Here is a 20,423-nt window from a genome sequence, read left to right on the forward strand (position 1 = left end):
GGCCCTGACCACCTGCTGCATCAAGGCACCAGGTTCTCGGTTCTTGAGGACTTCACCGGTGCTGTTCCTTCTACTCGGGAGACTCTCCCCCCGCCCCCCGCCCCCCGCCTTCCCACTCCTATCTTTGCCTTTAAGTTATCCCTGCCAGGTGGACTTTCTTCAGACCTCATACGTGCCCTCCCCTCCCTCCTCCTGACCCCCAGCTGCGCAAGGGCCCTCTGCTGGCCCCCCACCCCAGTCCACTCCCTAGAGCTGACTCAGAGGGCATTGTGACTGTCTCTCCCTCGCAGCTGTAGTCCCACTGAGGGCGGAAACCGTCACAGTCTCCAGAACCTAGCACCGTGCCTGGCTCATGATTAGCTGAACTTAGGGGAAGGCAGCACTTATATGGATGACCAATTGTGTGTGTGTGTGGGGGGGGACTCTGGGGCCTGGCGTTACTCAGGACCAATCTTTCCCATCTTTTAGGAGTCTCCCTGATCCCCTATGGCTTGGTGCTAATAATAATGTTAATAATTAAGAAGTTTGTGTGCTTGCTCTCCAAGTGCTAACTCAGTCATATTTCAACTGGATGAGATAGGCCTTAGTGTCCCAGCTGCGTGGACAGGAAAATTGAGGCACAGAGTGATTTAAAAAAAGGAGCATAAGCTTTTGTTTGAATCAGGCAGTTGTGGGTTTAATGTAACCTCTCCCACTCACCAGCTATGCACAAACTTGAGCAAGAAACTGAAGGCCTCTGAGCCTTCATTCTCTCTTGCATCTCTGAAGGGCAGGTTGCAAGAACACCTGACCTATGGGGATGCTGTGGCGATTCATGGCGAGGGCTTAGCACCGGGTGAAGACTCTAGGAAGTGTGTGTGAGAGGCACCCGAACTATGTTTGTCTCTCGAAATGATGTTTCTCTCCATCTCCCTCTCCTCCCTCCCTTTCCCCTCTCTAAAATTTAAAAACAAAGGGGAAAACAAGCTTTTTAAAAAAAAGTAAAAAGAAAAGAAGTAGAGGTAAAAAGCAGGAAGCTTCCTGGAAGGCCCTGTTGAGATTTACAAGAGGCTCTGCCCTGCCTGTAAGTCAGGAAACTGAACTTACTGATGGCTGGGTGTTTATTCAATTAGTCTTTATTGTGTGTGCCAGGCACAGTGCTGGGTGGGCTCTGGGGACAGCTGTGGTTGGTGGAGCTGACCCACTGGGGCAAAGACAGGCATTACTAACTTGTTACTTAATTACAATTTTAAGGAATGCTCCCGAGGTGAGAAACTCAGTCCCCTGACAACCAACAGCAGGAGCTTGGGATCTGGGCCTTTAAGGAAGTTAACACTTCCAAGGGGGCCTGAAGGTCAGGAGGGCAGGGAGGAGCAACCCAGGTGGAGGAAGGGCGCACAGAGGCCAGAGAACCGGTGGGGGAAGTTTGAATTGCCGGCGGTGTAATTTGGAATGGGCCAGAGGGCCTGCTGCTTGGAGATGAGGTCTGGGGAAAGGCCACAGAGCTGTTTGCTGCCCTGGTGCTCCCCACCCCTGCCCTCCTCTCCTCTCCCCCACCCCCCTCCTCCAGTGAGCCCCACTCTCTCTTTCAGACTCCACCTTTTTGGCACTCATGGGGCTCAAGACTTCCCCATCTTGCCCTGGCTGGTGAGGCTCAGTGGACTGAGTGCCTACCTGCGGACCGAAATGTTGCTGATTCGGTTCCCCATCAGGGCACGTGCCTGGGTTGTGAGCCAGGTCCCCATTTGGGGGCGAACATGAGAGGCAACCAATGTTTCTCTCCCCCTCTTTCTCCCTCCCTTCCCCTCTCTCTAAAAATAAATACAATCTTTAAAAAAAAGACTTCCTCATCTTAGAAATGTTTCCCCACTCGCCTTGCCCACCTGAGGCATATATGATATGCCTTCCAGCTCAGCTAAGCATTGTCTGTTTACGTGTTCATCCAGCCACTCCTTTCTTTCCACATATAAGCCACATAAAACTTGAACACTATGAAGACAGAAAAATAAAACTGAAATTACCCAGCGGCGACCAGTATTTTGGATCTGCACTTGTAGGTGTTGTTAGAAACACGCATTGTTGGAGAGGGCATCACATTCCTTGCTCGTTCCAGGAAAAAGTAAGAATATTGCTACAAAACGACGATAGTCGTGACTCAGAAGTCAAAGGCCATTAACATTAATAATCCCACTGTAACACCAAAACTAATATAAAAGAATATTGAGGGTCAACTGTAATTGAAAAATAAAATTAGAAAAAAGAAATGAAACATTGTTATAAAAACAGAATATACTCTGTGTACATTGCATATATTTTTACAGATTTTATTTATTTTCAGAGAGAGGGAAAGGGAGCAAGAAAGAGGGGGAGAGAACACCATGTGCAAGAAAAACATCAATTGGTTGCCTCTTACATACCCCCAACCTGGGACCCTGCCTGCAACCCAGACTTGTGCCCTGAAGGGGAATCGAACCACAACCCTTTGGTTCAACAGGCTAGCGCTCCATCCACTGAGCCACACCAGCCAGGGCAGCATTTTATGAAAACTTTAATATGCTGTAAACATTTTGCTGCATTTAAACATCCATGTAACAACAGTGTTAATGGCCACCTGAGACTCTACACATGTGTCAGAAACACTAAACTGAGGGCCTACTGTCCATTCTTTTTCAGATGTTTAGTGAACACCTGTTGTGCGCCGCAGCTTCGATTAGAATTTACACTACCTGCAAAATCAGTCACTCTTATCATAGTCACACTACTAGAAATCATGTGTTGCTAAATCTCCTTGGGGCTCAGTATCTGTGTGAACCTATAACTGTTACCTCAGGGCAAAAATCCCTGAAGTGGGATATTAGATGAAAGAGGAGGTATAGCCCTGGCTGGTGTGACTCAGTGGACTGAGTGCCAGCCTGCGAACCAAAGGGTCCCTGGTTCGATTCCCACTCAGGGCACAGGCCTGGGTTGTGGGTCAGGTCCCCAGTTGGGGGCACACGAGAGGCAACCACACATTGATGTTTCTCTCCCTCTCCTCCTCCCTCCCTTCCCCTCTATCTAAAAATAAATAAATAAAATATTTTTAAAAAATCGAGGAGGTATACTTTAAGGTCAAATTACCCTCCAATTAGGATTTACTAATTTACACTCATACCCACTTCCTGTGTTTAGCTTGCCATAACGTTCATTATGTGCTCTGCTTCCTCCTTTCGTTCCTAAACCCTCTGCAGGCTGTTTTTTGTCCCCACAACCCCACTGAAATTGCTAAGGCCACCAGATACCATCTAAAAATGCCAATTTCAGTAATTGATCTATTTTCTGGTCTTGTCTTTATTGACCTGTTTGGGGTATTTAATACCTTGGACCTTACTGACACCCTTCTGTTCCTGAAACATCTTCTTCCTTCGGTTGGGTTAAGCAGGTCCGGTCTTACTAGCCTCATTCCACAGCTAGGAACCCAAGGCCCACAGAGGTACCAAGGCTAAGAGGACATACAGAGTGTCCTCTTCGCCTTCAAACCCAGGCCTCCAAACACCCACAGTTGTGAGCTTCTATTTGAGTGTGATTTTGGGAATCCTTGGTGATGGTTGCAAATTCTTCTGGCGCACAGGTGGCAAACACAAGGCCTGCGGGCCGAATCCGGCTCTCCACCTTGTTTTATCTGACCCGGCACCTTGTTTCTGCCCAGTGGCAGTGCCGCCAAGCTGTCACTTAACTGTTACGGAGTAGTTACATTTATACAGTCTTAAAATTACACTCAGCCCTTTGAAGGCAACCACGAGGTTGATGTGGCCCCCAGTGAAAATGAGTTTTCACCCCTGCTAGCATTAAGAGGGCCTTGCAAGAAGAATTTTCTGTGGTTCTTCCTTTGCAGGAAGAAATTTCTGTAGCACTGCATTTTAGTACCCTTGTTTATCTAACCGGTCCTCAAGGCCTTGGCTGAAACAGGGTTCTAATGAGGACTCAGCCACGGTGATGCAGAGGGGCCCCTAAGTGGGCAGGTTTTCATCCCCGATATCCGGGGTAGGAGGAAAGCAGCCCAGTGGACGGGCCGTTGGATTCCTGCCAAGAGGCTCAGAACAGGGCTTTGGGCCAAGCAGCCGCCTGGGGTGTCTTGGGCAAATGTCACAGGGACTTTAATTTACTGGGTAACTTGGGGCGGTCACTCTGACCATCAGCACTCTCGTGCGACAGATAACATGCGCTTCCTCACAGCGCTGTTTTGAGGATTTAATAAGAGGACACACATACAGCCCCTGGACTTTGGCTGCCACGCAGCACCCGTGTGGTCGATAACTGCGTCTGTAATTTCGATGTAACAAGGCTGTCCTGTAGACAACCTCATTTGGGCATTCCAACTCTTCAATCATACTCTGGATCCGCATATGGATATTTTACTTATTCTTATTTATTGACTTTTTTTTTTTTTAGAGAGAGATAGGAAGGGGGAGAGAGAGAAACATCAATGTGTTCTTCCACTTATTTACGCATTCACCGCTCTGACACTTGGCTACCCAGATGAGTACCCGGCCAGGGAAGCATATGGATGTTTTAAATTACCATCAGAGGTAGAGCACTTGACTTCGAAGTGGCCGCCAACTGGAGCAGCGCGGTTCTCGGCGCTGCTGGGAGAACCTGGCTTGCCTAGTGGCCCCAGGCCTGCAGGTCTTAAAACTCGCCAGCCTGTCGCGGCCACAGCCTTCCGCGCGGGCCCCTGCGAAGGACGCCCAGCGCCATCTTTGAGTCTGGCACCGGTGACTCACTTCCGCACTTCCCGCCTCCCTGCCCCCCGCCCTCCCAGGGAACAGCCGCACAACCCCAAGCATTCTCTTTATGCGGCTAGAGTATCTAAAACGGGTCATGCTCGTACAACTGGCTAAAAAGAACAATTTATCCCCTTTCCCCGGGTCATGGGGGCGTTCTGACCACTTCAAAAATGGCACCGATAGCCTCACCTACCCAGTCTTCCGTTCTGGAGGTGTGGGGGCGAAGGTCGCGGTGGAGTCCAGCGGTGCATCCCCGTCTCCATGGCAACCTATGTGGAGCCCAGGCACCTCTGCCTGGCGGGAAGCACGGGTGCTGTGGCGCTGGCGACAGGCAGGGCTGCGAGCGCCGAGGGGCCCGGGCGGTCGGGGCCGCTGCAGGACGAGACCCTGGGCGTGGTGTCTGTGCCTTCGCAGTGGAGGGGCGTCCAGGGCCTCCGCGTGGAGACGGTGAGGGCGCGGGCCCGGCTCTGGGCGACGTGGGCGGCAGGGCGAGGGGCCCCGCGAGGCCACCGGCCCCGGCTCTGGTGTCCCACCGGTTTATTTTTATATTTTAATACACAGGAACTAACCTTTGGGATGCTCTCGTCTCAGTTTCCTCAGTCTTTGAACAACGACATGAAGGTTTTTGTTGTTGTTGTTGTTTTGTTTTTTTAAAGAAATGTCTGAAGACCCTACGTTTGGAAGGATTTTTGTATGAACTGAAGTTTTTAGGCATTTTAAACCATCTTCTGTTAAAAAAAAAAAAAGACCAGATAGCATCTTAAGATCTAGATAAGCCTCTTCTTGTGGTTCAATCAAAAGCACACAAAAAGAGGCACTTTGGTGAGATGAGGGGCGGGGCTCCTGGATGCCAGGTCCGTTCCGGAGGCGCTTGGAACTCCTGCTGCGCGCCGCCGAGAGCGGTTGGGGCGCGGGGTCCTGCGGGGCTTCCTCCCGGAGCTTTGCCTGGGCGCTAGTGTGCAGGGGATAGACATTTAACAGTGTGTGTAATAACTATGTTCCACAGTGTGTTAGAAGGCGAACCGTGCCCTGGACAAGAAAAGGAAGGGTGAGGGATTAGAAGGAAGGATTGGGAAGGGAGAGCGTGAGTTGCAGGGTGGGCCACATTGACAGGGGGACATTTAAACAAAGACTTGGAGCGAGAGAGTTAGCCGAGTGGACCCCTGAGTTAGAAGGGGCCAGGCAGAGCAAAGGGCGGGTGCAGAGGCCTGGGGTCAGCAAAGCTGGTGTGTTCGAGGAGCTAGGCGGGGCTGGAGAGGAATGCAGGCTGGGGTGGAATGGTTCCAGGTGAGATCAGAGACGTTAAGCAGAGGCAGGTCAAGCAGGTTGATGCAGAAAATTGAGGCTTAATTTATCACATAGGTGTGTCCAATCTGCAGCGCTCACATTCTCATCACCACCTGTGGGGTTTCGGTGAAGTCTGGCCTTTGAGGACAGTTTCTTGCCTCAGGCCAACAGCCTGCAGGTCTCAAGCCAGGATTTGATCTGGCTTCAAAGCACTCCTGCCTCACCATGCTGCATAGGAACCACCATTCTAGTTAAAAAGTAAAGGCAGTGGATGTTTGAGTTATATAGATCCTTACCACAGGGTGAATGTATGTAATTCACTGGACTTGAAAAAAAATACTTGAAATACCTCTGGCTTGCTGATGATTCGGATTTTAGAAGACTCTACATGGGGAACTACTGGTTCAGTGTAACTTGTGTGGCTGCCTCTAGCACGCCCCCTACTGGGGACCTGGCCCACAACCCAGGCATGTGGCCTGACTGGGAATCGAACTGCCGAACCTTTGGTTCGCCAGTGCTCAACCACTAAGCTACACCAGCCAGGACAGAAGGAGATTTTTTTAAGTTGTAAGAATGTTGCAAGGGTTAGAAGGAAGTGGTAAATTGCTTTTTCCAAATTAACTTTTTGTTTTCTTTCTAAAAGTTATCTATGTCTCCCAGGTCAGGGCACATACAGACTCAACCCGTGAATGCATCAACAAGCGGAATAACAAATCAATGTTTCTGTCTCGCAAATTAATAAAAAAAATTTAAAGTTATCTATTCCAAAATTGAGGGAAAAATTGGGTAAATAGAAAAAGAAATAAAAATCACCCCACAGTCTCATTCCCCAGCCATTTGGTTTATACCTGTCCCCTCTCTGTTTTGTCTCTCCTGCGCATTTTTTAAATTATATTTTATTGTCTGTGCTATTACAGTCGGCTAATTTTCCCCTCTGCCCCACATTTTTCTTTTTATGGAAGCGGAGTTGCATTAGGTAGCAGTGCCGCCTAATACAGCCGAACATTGCATGGCAACATTTTCTATAACTTTATTTACCCAGCCCCTGGTTTTCAGTTTTATTTTTTAATTTAATCTTTTTAAAAGATTGTATTTATTTATTTTTAGAGAGGGGGAAAGGAGGGAGAAAGAGGGACAGAAACATCAATGTGTGGTTGCCTCTCATGCGCCCCCTACTGGGGACTTGGCAGGCAACCCAGGCACGTGCCCTGCCTGGGAATAGAACCAGCGACCTTTTGGTTCACAGGTCTGCACTCAGTCCAGTGAGTCACACCAGCCAGGGCCTATTTAATCTTTATTGTAATTTTTTTTCCATGACCATCTAGTCCCTTTATACCTCCCTCCCCTCTTAACCGGTCTCTGTTAATGGGCTGTTAGATTTTTCCCAATTTTTCTCTTATCAATAAACCCTGTGGTGAGTGTTCTAGGTAACTTTTTATGCAGTTTCTTAATTTTTTTTGGAAGTTTCTTTGGCAAAGGCAAACATGGGTCTTTGCTTGGCTCACCCAGTGGTGAAGCATTGGAATGTGAGTTGCGTTCCAGTGCCCGTTCCCAGAGTTTTATTTCACTGTTCATGGTCTTGGGCCTGACTTGGCTTTTCTTGTCAGACCCCAGTCTGCACTGAGGGGCAGGGTCCTGGGCTTTGGTTTGAGACCCAGGTGCCCAGGCTCTCTAAGGGTTTGGCCTTGGGCCAGACTGGAAAATGTGGGTGTCTGGGGCCTACTTTGAGCGATTCTTGCTTAACTGCCATGTGGTTAGAGCTGGGACTCTGGTTTTATTAAGTACCCAGGTCATCCTAATGCATAGCTAAATGTGAATACTAGTGATTTAATCCATCCTACTTTCCAGCAGAGTTACCTTTTTGAAGCCCACTTCTGAATATAATATAGTATATTATATATGTACTATAGTATATATGTAATATACTATAATATAGTATATGTTATATAATATATGTATAGTATGTATAATATAGTATAGCACCTTTTGGGACCCTCTTTCCTGTAGCTGTCCACTTGGCCAGCTCCTTTGTCCTTCCCATTTCAGCTCAAATGCCAACTCCCTGAGAGGCTACCTTCACCATCCCACCCCGGAAGCTTCCCTAGCTGTTCCCTTCTCTCCCACACTTCTGCTGCGCTTAGCGCCATTGGATTTTCCTGGGGTTGTGTTTGTTTGTTTATTTGTCTACACCCGAGTCCCAGGCATGTTCCTCGGGCACAGGAATCTTGCACATTTTGTTTCCTGCTATATCCATCGTACCCAGACAGTGCCTGGCAAGTAGATGCTTAACAACTGTATGTGTGTGCGTGTACGCGTGTATGTGTACATATACATACACGTGCATGTGTAGTATAAGTGAACTTGAACTACGTGCCAAATACCGTGCCCGGTGCTGGCGATGTGCAGGTAGAGCAGACAGCGTCCCCATGCTGGGGGGACTCACAGTTGACAGAAGGTGGACAGGCACAGGGAAGTGCAGTAGAATGGGAAGGGAGGCCTGGGGACAAGTGCAGAGTGTGCTCCCTGTTCTAAGGAGAGCTGCGCCTGTGTGGTCCTCGTCCCCTCCCCTGGCTCACCAACTCTGGCCGGGGGCCTGGCCCTGCCCCCAAGCCTTAGCAGGGGGCACGGGGGCAGGAGCCTGATGAGCGACTCGGTGAGGAGAGCCTCTGGTAGATGACAGATCTCAGGGACGTGGGCCCCTTGTTGGGAAAAGATCGGACACAACTGTGTGAAAGGCAGGGTGGCAGTCCCGCCTGGGCATCTGATGTCAGTCCCTGTGCCTAGCTGACCACGGGACAAGGAACTTGAGACAGATGGCAGGGTGGAGAAAAGGGCAGCTGGGAAGTAACCTGCCTTATACTAATTAACTAATCACGGACACGTGTGTTTCCTTTGAACACGGGTGGAAGGCAACCCACCGGAGAGGGCTGTCTGCCAAGGGAGGGACAGGCTGGGGGGTGGTCTGCTGCTGGCCACAGGGGCTGAGGGCGCAGGCTGAGGCAGCCACTGCTGGCTGTAAGGTCCCAGCAGGTCCTCAAGTACCATCGTTTTGTTACAATGTTGATGAGGTGCTGTGGGAACTTGTTTATGTTAACTAACCTATGATAAAATTAGTCTCCTTATAGTCTTCAAAGTTGTTACATGACTATTCCAGCTGTCAGTGTCTTCAAAACAGGCATTCCTGAGTCCTGGGGCTCTTACTGGGTCACACGGTCCCTCTGAACCAGTCCCTGAGGCTGGGGCGCAGCCCAGGGCTCTGATTAGCTTAGTCAAGGGCCTGTCTCCCCTCTACCTCAGTGAGGCAGAAAGAGGGAGGCTGAGGGGTCATCTCTACCTGCACGCCACACAGACTGGGTTCCTCCCAGGAAAGGGGCTGGTTCAAGGAGGACAGGGACAGACTTTGAACAAACAGTAGAGAGGTCCACTAACCTGAGCACAGAGAGCCGCGTGGAAGGCGAGTTGCCTGGGCAGGTGACGCTGGGAGTAAGCCGACTGGTGACCGCGGTGTTTTGATCTCCTCCAGAAAAGCTGCCAGACGGCCAATGTCGCCACTGCCGAAGCGTCCGTGCAGACCCACAGGCAGGCCGATGCCGAGGTGCAGACCGAGGCCGCTGCGCCGGCGGGCTGGCCACCTGCGTCCCAGCACGACGGGCCCCGGCTCGCAGCCTTTCTTCAGAAGGTGGAGGCCATGGTTATCCGGGAGCTGAACAAGAACTGGCAGAGCCACGCCTTCGATGGCTTCGAGGTGAACTGGATGGAGCAGCAGGAGACGGTAGGGAGCAGGCGGGCCTGGGAGGTCCCCCTCCTCTGCCTCAGGTCAAGCCTCTGTCCCATGTTAAGTCCACCTTTTGCGCTGCCCGAATAACAACGCCAATCACAGGATCAGCCCTCACTGAGCCCTGACGCTTGGTCGGGTGCCGAGGGCTGTTTTGTAAGAGTAAGTCAGTGGGCCCATCGCTGTCTCCGTTCTGCAGCTGGGGGAAGGGAGACTCAGCTGCAGTAACTGTTCCGGAACAGCGCCGAGCTAGTAAGCAGCAGGGTTTGAACCTGGGCGATCCGACTCTGTGCCTGATTCTCTCCTCCGCCCGGTGGCGTCTCCCCAGGCACCGTGGGCAAGGGCTCCCTCTGTACTGTCACACTCACTCCCCAGGACACCTGTGTGGGTGCTGTTACCATCTCCATTTTAGAGAAAAGCCTCAGAGAGGTTACGCGGTGGAGCTGGAACTTGAGCCCTGGTCTGTCTGGTTGCAGGACTGTGCTCCAGTGACGTCAGAGTCCCCAGATCTTTCTGATCTCCAGGCACAGCTCAGAGCCACCACCTGTGCACCCAGCTGTCCAGTGGACGGACTGCGAGGGCTTTGAGGGCTGGGAGCCTCTGAATGAATGAGGAGCTCGTGGCTTTCGCTCTACACTGGGCTGGACCTCACTGTCCCCAGCGTGAGGCCTGTGGACAGGCTGCTCACTCAGTGCCGGGTGCCCCAGTCTGCAATCATTTGTGTTCTGGTTCATACCTTCGTCTTTTTTCCTTTTTTAAAGATTTTTATTTATTTATTTTTAGAGACGGGAAAGGAGGGAGAAAGAGAGGGAGAGAAACATGATGTGGGAGAGAAACAGCGATCCGTTGCCTCTCTCACGCCCCCAGCCAGGGACCTGGCCCACAACCCAGGCATGTGCCCTGACCGGGAAGCGAACCTGTGACCCTTTGGTTCACAGGCTGACTCTCAACCCACTGAGCTACACCAGCCAGGCCTGCCCCCCTTTAAAATTATCTGTTCTTTTTTGATTACAAAAGCAGCATACGTTTATTATGATAAGTTCAGCCGTCACAGACATACAGAACCTAAGACAGGCAAGAGGGGCGCTGGGTCACAGGCCTGCAGAGTGTGTCCTGTGCTGGGCCGACACAGTGTGGCCATCACCATGTCATCCTTAACATGTTTAACGAAAGAGGAAAGTGCTGCATGTTGGTTTGTGACGTCCCTCGCCTGCCAGAGCTCCCACGTCAGTCCCCGTGAAGGTGCTGCAGTCTTCCCTGCCAGCCAGCACGCCGCCCTTATCTGTGTCCCAGCTGGCGGGCATGCAGGTGGCGACCTCACTTCCTGAAATGTCTCCTCTTCCTGCATGTGAGCAGGCAGGAGGCTGGGCAGCACCCTGGAGAGGCTGTGTGCTGGGCATGCCCGGGGCGGCCCCGAAGTTTCTAGCTAATTCCAGATGTCAGGCAGAGGAGTGCTTTCAAACTTCGCTATTATACAACCGAACGGCAGCGAATCTCTGTCTGTCTGTTTCTGGCTTGTTCCCCCTGTAGTGGAATTGCTGTTTTGGCCCATGTGGGGTGTTTCCATCTGTCAGGGGTGTGGCCTTGACACTTCACCACTGTCCTTGGCATTGCTGCAGTAGCCCCTGCAGGGCCGAGATGCCCCTCTTACTGCAAAACCGCAGTTTCGGTTTTGTAAACAGCCCTGGCCCGGGGCCGGCTCGTTGGAGCGTCATCCTGAAACGCCCAGGTGGGGTGCGTGGGGGTCAGTGCCTGAGTGCCGGATGGGTGGGGCGGTGGGCGGTGTTTCTCTCTCTCGTTCTCCCCCTCCCTCCCTCTAAAAATCAGTAAATTAAAACAAAAATCTGTGAACAATCTGACAACGCTGCCGAGCACTTGGAAATTACAGATAAGGAAGAAATCCCTGATGGACCGCCCCCTGGGGCCTCTGATCTCTTTGCTGTGTCATTTCCTTCCCCTTGTTTTCCATCCGTGTGCTGCTGGCAGCTGAGTCACGGTGACCGGGCTTAGGGTCTTTTCTGGTCAGAAGCAAAGCCTGTTCTGTGTTGGCAAACACATACCTATGGAGTGCAGGTATAAAATAGCCCATTATCCCCGAATTCTCTCCCTTAGTAGTCTCATTTTAGGCTGGAAATTGTATAATCATTGCAATCACAGTGTTATGGTAAATAACTTACTGTATATACGGTAGTCCCCCTTGTCCTTGGGGGCTATGTTCCAAGACCCCCCAGTGGGTGCCTGGAACTGTGGATAGTACCAAACCCTACCCAGCAGGCCCTGGAATTACATTTATTCCGTTTCGTTAGAACGTTGATGAGATGCCTAGGAACTCAACTCTCGTTTGTGTCCATTAGTCCACGGTGAAATCGGTTCCATATACATCGTTTTGCTTAAAGTTGCAGAACCTATTGATGATGTGAGGTTAGTTACTGTGTATACTGTGTTTCTTTCTTTATACACATCCCAGTGATAAAGTTTAGTGTCTAAATTAGGCACAGTAAGGGATTAGCAGTAACAGTAATAAAATAGAACAACTCTAACAATACATGGTAATAAAAGTTACGTGGAGGTGGCATTGTTCAGTGAAGTAAGCGGGGCTGGAACTCGAACACGTGACAGGCGACCGTGCACCTGAGAACCGAGACGCTGCGGAGAGGGCGGGTTCAAGTCCGGCAGCAGGGGACGGGTTGGCGAGCGATTTCATCAGTTCCTTAGATCAGCTTGCAACTGAAAGCTTAGGGATTGTTTATTTCTGGAATGTACCATGTAATGTTTTCAGTCTGTGATTGATCACGGGTAACTGAGATTGGAAGTAAGACCGCAGATAAGGGGGAAACTCCTGTTTATTTTTAATGTAAACTTTTATTGACTATAACATAAAAACATGCATAAATTACAAGTGTTTAACTCCATGACTTTTCTTTCTTTTTTTAAAAATCCTTACCTAAAGATACGTGTACTGATTTTAGAGAGGGAGGGAGGAAGAGAGAGAGGGAAAGAGAGAAACATCGATGTGAGAGAGAGACGTGATCGGTTGCCTCCTGTATGTGCCCTGATCGGGGACCGAACCCACAGCTTAGGCACGTGCCCTGACCGGGACCAGTACCTCAGCCTTCTGGTGTGCGGCATGACGCTGCAGCCAGCTGAGCCACCTGGCCACGGCAGACTTTCCACAGAGTGAAAACATTTGTGGAACCAGAACCCAGGCCAAGAAACTGAAAACCCCGAACATTTTCTCATGCCCCTCCGCTTCCTACCTCCCTGTATCGTTTTGTTTCCAGATAAGAGATTGATTGAGATATTATTCATATCCCACATGATTTACTCACGTAAAGCGTACAGTTCAGTGGGTTTTAATGTATTCCCAGGGCTGTGTGACCACCGCCATAGTCAGTTTCAGAGCGTTTTCGTGACCCCCAGGAAACCCCACGCCCATTAAGCATTTCTGCCCGGCCCCTGGCAACTGCTGATCTACTTTCTGTCTCTATCGGTCTGTCTCGTCTGAACATTTTGTATAAGTGGAACCCTAAGAAGTGGTCTTTTGTGATTGGCTTCTGCCACTGAGCAGAACGCTGTCACAGGTCGCCAGGGCGTGGCGTCTGCTGGTGCTGTGTTCATCACCGGGCTGCACAGTACTCCTTGTAGGGAGAGGGCACCCTTGTCCAGCAGCTGCTGGGCATTTTGGCTCTCAGGAATAATGCTGTGAACATTGGTGCACAGTTTCTGTGTAAACACGTGTTTGCGGTTTTCTTCGGTTGCTCCCTAGGACTGGCACTGTGGAGCATACGCCACTCCACGTGAACATCTGGACGAAGTGCCAGAGTGTCGGCCGCAGGGCTTCCCCGTTCCACATTCTCACAGCAGTGCGGGAGGGTTCCCCCCACGTGGCTCTTCCCGGTCTTGGAGTCTTTCCATGGGGGAGTTTCTTTCTGTGGGGTGAGGGGGTCAAGAAGTACAAAACTTCCCACAGAGCTCTGCTCTGCGGTGCAGATGACATTCCGGGAGGCTCGTGGCGAGTCCTCACCGTGGCCAGCATCGCCAGCCTTCTCCTTCGCTCGCCTGCTGTGGGCTGAGAAGCAAGATGCCAGAGCTTTGAGAAAAGACTGTTGCCGTCTTAACCGTTTCTGGCTTACAGCCCTGTGGCGCCGAGGACCTCACATTGTTGTGCAAGTGTCACCACCGTCCAGCTCCAGAAGCCAAAGCCTTTGAAAGTGTGTGTAGAATGGGTGTGAGCACAGGGTCCAGCTCCAATCCCTTCCTTCTGGGTTCTGGAAGCATCCTGGTGGGGAGATGTTGGGACGGTGGCCCCACGTCATCCTCGGGGCTGCATGGTGTGCGGTGGACTCCTACCGTTTTCAGGGCATGGGGCAGCCTGAGCCTGAGTGTGGTTTTTGTCGGGTGGTATCGAGGCTACCTGCTGGGTGGCTTGCAGGCTCAGGGTTGGGGGTGCTCTGTCTCTTGCAGGTGATGTGTCTGCACACCCTGGGCTACCCCCCTGCCCAAGGGCAGGGTCTACATGTGACCAGTGTCTCCTGGAACAGCACGGGCTCTGTGGTGGCCTGTGCCTATGGCCGGTGAGTGGCAGTGGGAGTCCCTCGGGCTCTCACTGCAGCCTGTTTCCCTGTCTGCACAGGGCTGGCCCAGAGCTGCCCGGGCAGTGGGGTGATGGGGGTGGGGAGTCCTGGAGCCCAGGACTCAGAGTGCCCACCAGCCAGCCCTGGGCAGTGAGCCGCAGGCCTGCCGTGCCTTCTCCATGAGCTCTTTTCTGGTGTGTGAGGCTCCCCCACCCCACCATCGTGTGGGCTCAGCCTTGGTTCCCGAGAACCATTTTCCAGAGAAAAGCATGCCCTTGGGGTGCCGTGGGGGAGCCTGTGGCACTCTGATACCAAGCACAGTATCTGGGTGTGATGGGGACACAGGCCAATCTGTGGGCCGTAGGGCAAGAGGTGGGGGTGGGGTGGGGCGAGGAAGTCCCAGCCCAGGGGCAGAGCCAGCTCGGGCGTGTCCGTGTGCAGGCTGGATGACGGGGACTGGAGCACACTGAAGTCCTTCGTGTGTGCCTGGAACCTGGACCGGCGAGGCCTGAACCCGCGGCAGCCGTCGGCGGTGGTGGAGGTGCCCAGTGCTGTGATGTGCCTGGCCTTCCACCCCACGCAGCCCTCCCACATTGCAGGTGAGCTGCCCGGCATGCCTCCTGTCACGGGGGTGGCCTGCATAGGGCCCTCGGCCCCTGGGCGTGGCCATGGTGGAACTAGTGGGAGGCAGAGACCACAGGTGAGCCTGTGCTCAGGTGAAGGTGCTGAGTGGTGCTGAGTGGGCCTGTGCGGGGCGTGGAGCTCAGAGCGGGAGGCCACAGGTACTCAGCCGAGCCGTGAGGCCGTGCGGGCAGTGCAGAGGGGCAGCCTGGTCCAGTCTGGTAGGGAGCCGGGCGGGGCCGGTGGCTCCGGGGCTGCCGCTGCTGACAGGAGCCACAGCCTGGGAAAGGGGTTGTGCTGGGGGACTCGAGGGCTGGGCAGGGGAGATGGCCCAGCAGTGGAGGAGCTTCCTGGGTGGGGCCTGCCCAGGGGAGCAGAGCTTATCCTCCTCGGGATGGCTTTTGGGACAGTGGCTCCACGTCCTAGCTCAGTGGGCAGGAAGGGCGGGCGCTTGGCCAGGGTGCTGGGCTGCCGGGCACGGCTCAGCTCTGGCCTGGCCGGCTGGGTCCCACAGGTGGCCTGTACAGCGGCGAGGTGCTGGTGTGGGACACGGGCCGTCCTGAGGACCCGCTGCTCTGGCGTACGGGCCTGTCGGACGACACGCACACGGACCCTGTGTACCAGGTCAGGGCAGCGGGTGTTTGGGAGGGCTGGGGAGGTACCTTCCCCTCTTCTCTGAGCTGGGCCCTGCTGGCGTGGGCCTGCTTCTTGACGCAGAGCAGCAGAGAGGGTGCCCGCTGGCACAGCCATGGAAGAAGGTCACGGGGGAGCTGGCAGTTGGACAGCTGCCTTCGGCATTCTTGTACCTCCCAGGGCATGAGTCGCAACCCTGTCCCTGTGAGGAGCCACCCCAAGGGCCATTCCCAGCTGCCTCCAGCTGTCCTGGCTTTCTGCTGGGACTAGGGATGGACCTCTGAGCCCTCCATGCCTGCCCCTGGGTGGGGAGTGAGGCAGCTCCCAGGCCCAAGCCTCTGTGGGGACACCAGGCAGCAGGTGTTCCTTTCTTGACCTTGGTCCCACACCCTGTTGACCCAGGTGGTCTGGCTACCTGATCCTGGCCACAGCCACCGCTGCCAGGTGCTGAGTGTGGCCACTGATGGGAAGGTGCTGCTCTGGCAGGCGGCCGGGCCGGGCCAGCTGCAGCTCACAGGTGGCTTCGCCCTGGTTGTGCAGCAGCTGCCCCGAAACACCAAGCTGAAGAAGGTATGTGGGGGCCGGGACCGCCACCCCCGGAAATGGCCCTGAGGGCAGCTCTCACCTGCGGGACCTGCCTGTGTGGGGTGAACCTTGGGGACAGGTTGGGGCCAGCCGGCAGTGGCACCAGCGCCACCAGCTAAGCCGGGACTTGCTGCATGGCCTCTTTGGACCTGGGCTGCTTTGGGACACTCATCAGCTTCCCTCACCTCTCCCCTGCTGTCCCTTTCCACAGCCACACCGGGGAGAGACCGAGGTGGGGACTACGGCGGTGGCTTTCTCCAGCTTTGACCCTGGCCTTTTCATTCTGGGCACGGAAGGCGGCTTCCCACTCAAGTGCTCCCTGGCAGCGGAGGAGGCTGCTGTCACACGGATGCCGAGCTCTGTGCCCCTGCGGGCCCCGGCGCAGTTCACCTTCTCTCCCCATGGTGGCCCCATCTACTCCGTGAGCTGCTCCCCCTTCCACAGGTGGGCAGGGTCAGGTCTGTGGGGTGCCCTGCACCAGCCACAGGGCCTCTGGCACAGGGCGGGTGAAGGGTCCCACCAGGCTTCACCACAGAACTGCTTCAAGTACCTGTATTCTGGCCTGGGCCCGGGTCTTCTGCGTTTGAGCTCCAGTATCCAGAGACCTGATTGGTCCCAGGGAATTGGACCCTCTCTAATGAGAACTGCCAGTTTGGGGGGTCCAGGGAGGGTTTTTGGGGGCCTGAGAGCCTAGAAGTCTGGGCAGGCTCCAGCTGTACCTGGACACCCAACACTCACCCTGTCGTTGGGCCTCCTGCCCCGCTCCCACGCAGGAACCTCTTCCTGAGTGCAGGGACCGACGGGCACGTCCACCTGTACTCCATGCTGCAGGCCCAGCCCCTGACGTCCCTGCAGCTGTCCCACAAGTACCTCTTTGCTGTGCGGTGGTCCCCTGTGCGTCCCTTGGTGTTTGCAGCAGCTTCTGGTGAAGGTAGGGAATGGGACACCAGGCTCGGATCCATCTGAGGGACGCGGGCCCAGCCTGTCCCGTGGTTGGGGGGTGGGGGGGCGGTAGACTGCATGTGGGATGGGGCCTTCGCTTGTGTGGGACAGAGCTGAACCAGGCCACACGCTTATTCTGAGCTGTGGCCCCTGGAGTTGGTCTTCCCAGGTGCGCAGGGAACTTCACGAGGCTCCAGGCCTCTCTCACCCCACAAATCTCTCTCCATGAAGGTGACGTGCAGCTGTTTGATCTCCAGAAACGCTCCCAGAAACCCACGGTGTCAGTCAGGCAAACCCAGGATGAAAGCCCCGTCTACTGCCTTGAATTTAATCGACACCAAACTCAGCTGCTGGCTGCTGGCGATGCCAAGGGCACAGTGAAGATCTGGCAGCTGAGCACCGAGTTCACTGAGCAAGGGCCCCGGGAGACAGAGGACTTGGAGCGGCTGGCCGTGGAGGTGGCCGCCTGAGGACGCAGAGTCGCAGCGGGGCGTGTCCCTGAGCACAGAGGCAGGTGGGGTGAGCGGTATCTTGCGCTGTTTCTGATGGAAGCTCAATGAAGACAGACAAGTTTTGAGGGCAGAATCGAGTCATTTATTTCTTTTACATGAAAACAAAATTCGGGGGAGGAAGGGAGAACAAGAGGAAACCAGCCAACTGCTTAGATTTTCTGAAGTTGGAATGGAGCAGCTGGCTTTGAGACAGGAAGCTGGGTCCCCATGGCGATTGTGACTGGGCCAGAAGCAGTTTATTGAAGCACCATTTTCTACTAAGTTTTATCCCAAGCTAAGCAGGTTTAAGGTTACATTGGAAAGTAACACTGTCTGGAATATTTTTCTTAAGAGCACAGAGATGAGTCGACATGCAGCAAGGCAACGGCAGGGCAAGCAGCACGGGCCAGGCTAACCTAGGAGCAGAGGGTCAATTCACGAAGAGCGAGCGGGTGAACTCAACGTAGTCAAAGGCCGTGGGCAGTTCGCGGCCCTTGCCGTCCACGTAGGGCTTCATGTGGGAGACGCAGTAGTCGGCCTGTTCCCGGGTCAGGTTCTGCAGGGAAGACAGCACCTGTCAGCCATACTGAAGTGGCGGGCTGGATGGACTTCAACAATGTCACTGCCTGAGCTTCAGGAGAGCTGTGCCCAGCGTCCAAAGCCAGTCAGCTCTATGAGCTGATAGGAGACTCTGCCCTGGGCCGATATTCGTCGTAAGTGGGGCTGAAACACCCGCACCCAGCAGGGGAGGGTGTGAGGGCCGTTGATCAGGCCCCGCCCCACGGTGACACAGTGACTGACCCAGCTAGGCCCTTGGGGGGCCCTCAGGGCTTTAAGGTGAGGTCTGTTACTGGAGACTCAGCTCTGCCCTGACCCAGGGGCAGCCTTCGGCTCTACTTTTCCTGGGACCCCTCAACCCCTTCCTTCCTCCCCAGGGTGCGGGGGTGGGAGCGGAGTCCCAGACCTGGTACAGCTCCTCCTTGGTCACGTAAGGCTTTCCCTCAGAGCTCAGGGCCCGGAAGGCGCTCTCGATCTCCTCGCTGGACTTGACGTTCTCCGTCTCCCGGCTGATCATGAAAGCCATGTATTCTTGCAGGGAGACGTGGCCGTCCCTGGGGAGGAGCAAGAGCAGTGAGCAGGAGGGGCAGCAGGTGCCTTGGGCAGAGCCCTTTCCACTGCCTCCCCCGAGGCTCACCGGTTTGGATCCACTGTGTCCAGAATCGCCTCGAACTCAGGGTCGGGCTCTCCTTCCTCCACCATGGGCAGATCGTAGCCCAGGGAGCGCAGGCAGGACTTGAACTCCTGGTGGTTCAGGCGGCCAGATTTGTCCTTGTCGAAGTGTCTGCAGCACAAAGTGGAAGGCGGCTCAGCACACAGGCCCTGCTGCTGAGCCGGCCTGCGCCCCACCCAGGAAGGGTGCAGGTGTACTCACTTAAACATCATGCTGAACTCTTTGAGGGCCTCCTCGGTCACCCCTGTTGTGTTCCTGCAAGAAAGAAGAGGATTAGGGACCGAGACCCACCCCACACAGCAGTAGCCTGACTGCTGGGCGCCAGGTGAGCTGTGCTCAGGTGGCGAGACTGTTCTTCCCGCAGCCCTCCGTGCCGGGCGCAGGTACCTGGCCTGGATCTGCTGCTCCAGGTTGTGCTGCATGCGCATGCCCAGCTGGTCGAGCTGGTCCCACTGCTGGGCCAGGCCCACGGTGCTGTGCTCCGTGTACTTGTTGTCCAGGATCAGGGCTTCCTCCATGGCCGCCCCGAGGTCCTCTATCTTCTTCAGCTGACTTCTCATGGCTCGAATCTCCTGGTGCTTGCGCTGCAGTGTGGGGGAGCAAAGACATATGGGACGGGCTCTTGCCTCGCTCGCCAGGCCCAAGAGCCTGATCAACGGCTCTGACCCTCCCTGCCTGAGACCAGCAGGGCTGCCTGCAGAGGGAAAGGCGGGGTGGGGCCATGTGTAGGGTCCAGCAGCCTCAGGAGAGGGTGGGACTTCAATATGAGTGTCACAGAGCAATGGGTGGATCTGCCCGGGAAACCACTGGGTTGGCGAAAAAGTGTAGTTTCTTCTGTAAAAAGGTTTTTCATTTTCACCAATAACTCTATTGATTTGGGTATTTTGAGTATGCCGGCCATCTCCGGTGTGGTGTAACACTGACAGTTCTCAGTGAATGTCGGGATTTGATCGCTATCGACCTCAACTGGCCTACCCGACCATGGGGTATCGCCCAGCGAGAAGTCTCCAGCACGGAACTTCGCAAACCACTTTCTACACATTCGCTCAGTCACAGCACCTTCTCCACACACTGCACACGTTTTTTTTTGTGTTTCAGTTGCATTTTTACCTTTCTTGAAATGATAAAGCATAATAGCCAAAATGTTGCATATTTTCTTCCCTCTTCAATGTTAAAATGTCTACACAAAAATTCACCGATTTTGTTAAGCTTTTAAAAAAATGCACGCTGATATGACAGCTGTCACAATACAATCTAACAAAATTGTCTCAAGTGAAATTAAAGACAACTAAACACTACTAGAGCCATCGTAGGTAAAAATCCAAACTTTTTGGCCAACCCAATACATACCAAGGACGAGAGGAGCCTTTTCCTCTTTAAGCAGAGCTCAAGGGGGCAGCCGTCAAAGACAGAGCCTTTCCTTGAGATGGTGGGGGCCCAAGCTGCTTTAAGCCAAGGGTAAAGAAAGGGGTACCCAACCAGCCCACCTCATGCTGGACTGAGAACAAGGCAGGCCTGCTGGGGTGGACTGATGGAGGGTCT

General features: G+C 53.9%; 2 protein-coding genes across 11 annotated transcripts in view; one reads left to right on the forward strand and one right to left on the reverse strand.

Moving 5' to 3' along the window:
- The first annotated feature begins 4,952 nt into the window (after positions 1 to 4,952).
- DYNC2I2 (dynein 2 intermediate chain 2) lies at positions 4,953 to 18,951 on the forward strand. The gene is made up of 9 exons (XM_045197055.3): positions 4,953 to 5,189; positions 9,553 to 9,801; positions 14,269 to 14,378; positions 14,820 to 14,977; positions 15,514 to 15,623; positions 16,035 to 16,202; positions 16,429 to 16,661; positions 16,991 to 17,148; positions 17,391 to 18,951. Exons 1-9 carry the CDS (start codon positions 5,004 to 5,006, stop codon positions 17,627 to 17,629), a joined length of 1,611 nt encoding a protein of 536 aa, XP_045052990.2. The 5' UTR covers positions 4,953 to 5,003; the 3' UTR covers positions 17,630 to 18,951.
- Positions 17,750 to 20,423, reverse strand: part of SPTAN1 (spectrin alpha, non-erythrocytic 1) — a 56,285-nt gene continuing 53,611 nt past the window's right edge. For all 10 annotated transcript variants that reach the window (XM_053919959.2, XM_053919961.2, XM_045197054.3 and 7 more), the window contains 5 exons: positions 19,269 to 19,465; positions 19,083 to 19,136; positions 18,846 to 18,992; positions 18,615 to 18,762; positions 17,750 to 18,206 (listed from right to left, as the gene is read on the reverse strand). In XM_053919959.2, the coding sequence (XP_053775934.1) occupies positions 18,081 to 18,206; positions 18,615 to 18,762; positions 18,846 to 18,992; positions 19,083 to 19,136; positions 19,269 to 19,465 (672 nt within the window). In that variant the 3' untranslated portion in view covers positions 17,750 to 18,080. The remainder of the gene's footprint in view (positions 18,207 to 18,614; positions 18,763 to 18,845; positions 18,993 to 19,082; positions 19,137 to 19,268; positions 19,466 to 20,423) is intronic.

Source organism: Desmodus rotundus, chromosome 1 (assembly GCF_022682495.2).
Source record: "Desmodus rotundus isolate HL8 chromosome 1, HLdesRot8A.1, whole genome shotgun sequence".
In the NCBI taxonomy this organism is placed as follows: Eukaryota; Metazoa; Chordata; class Mammalia; order Chiroptera; family Phyllostomidae; genus Desmodus; species Desmodus rotundus.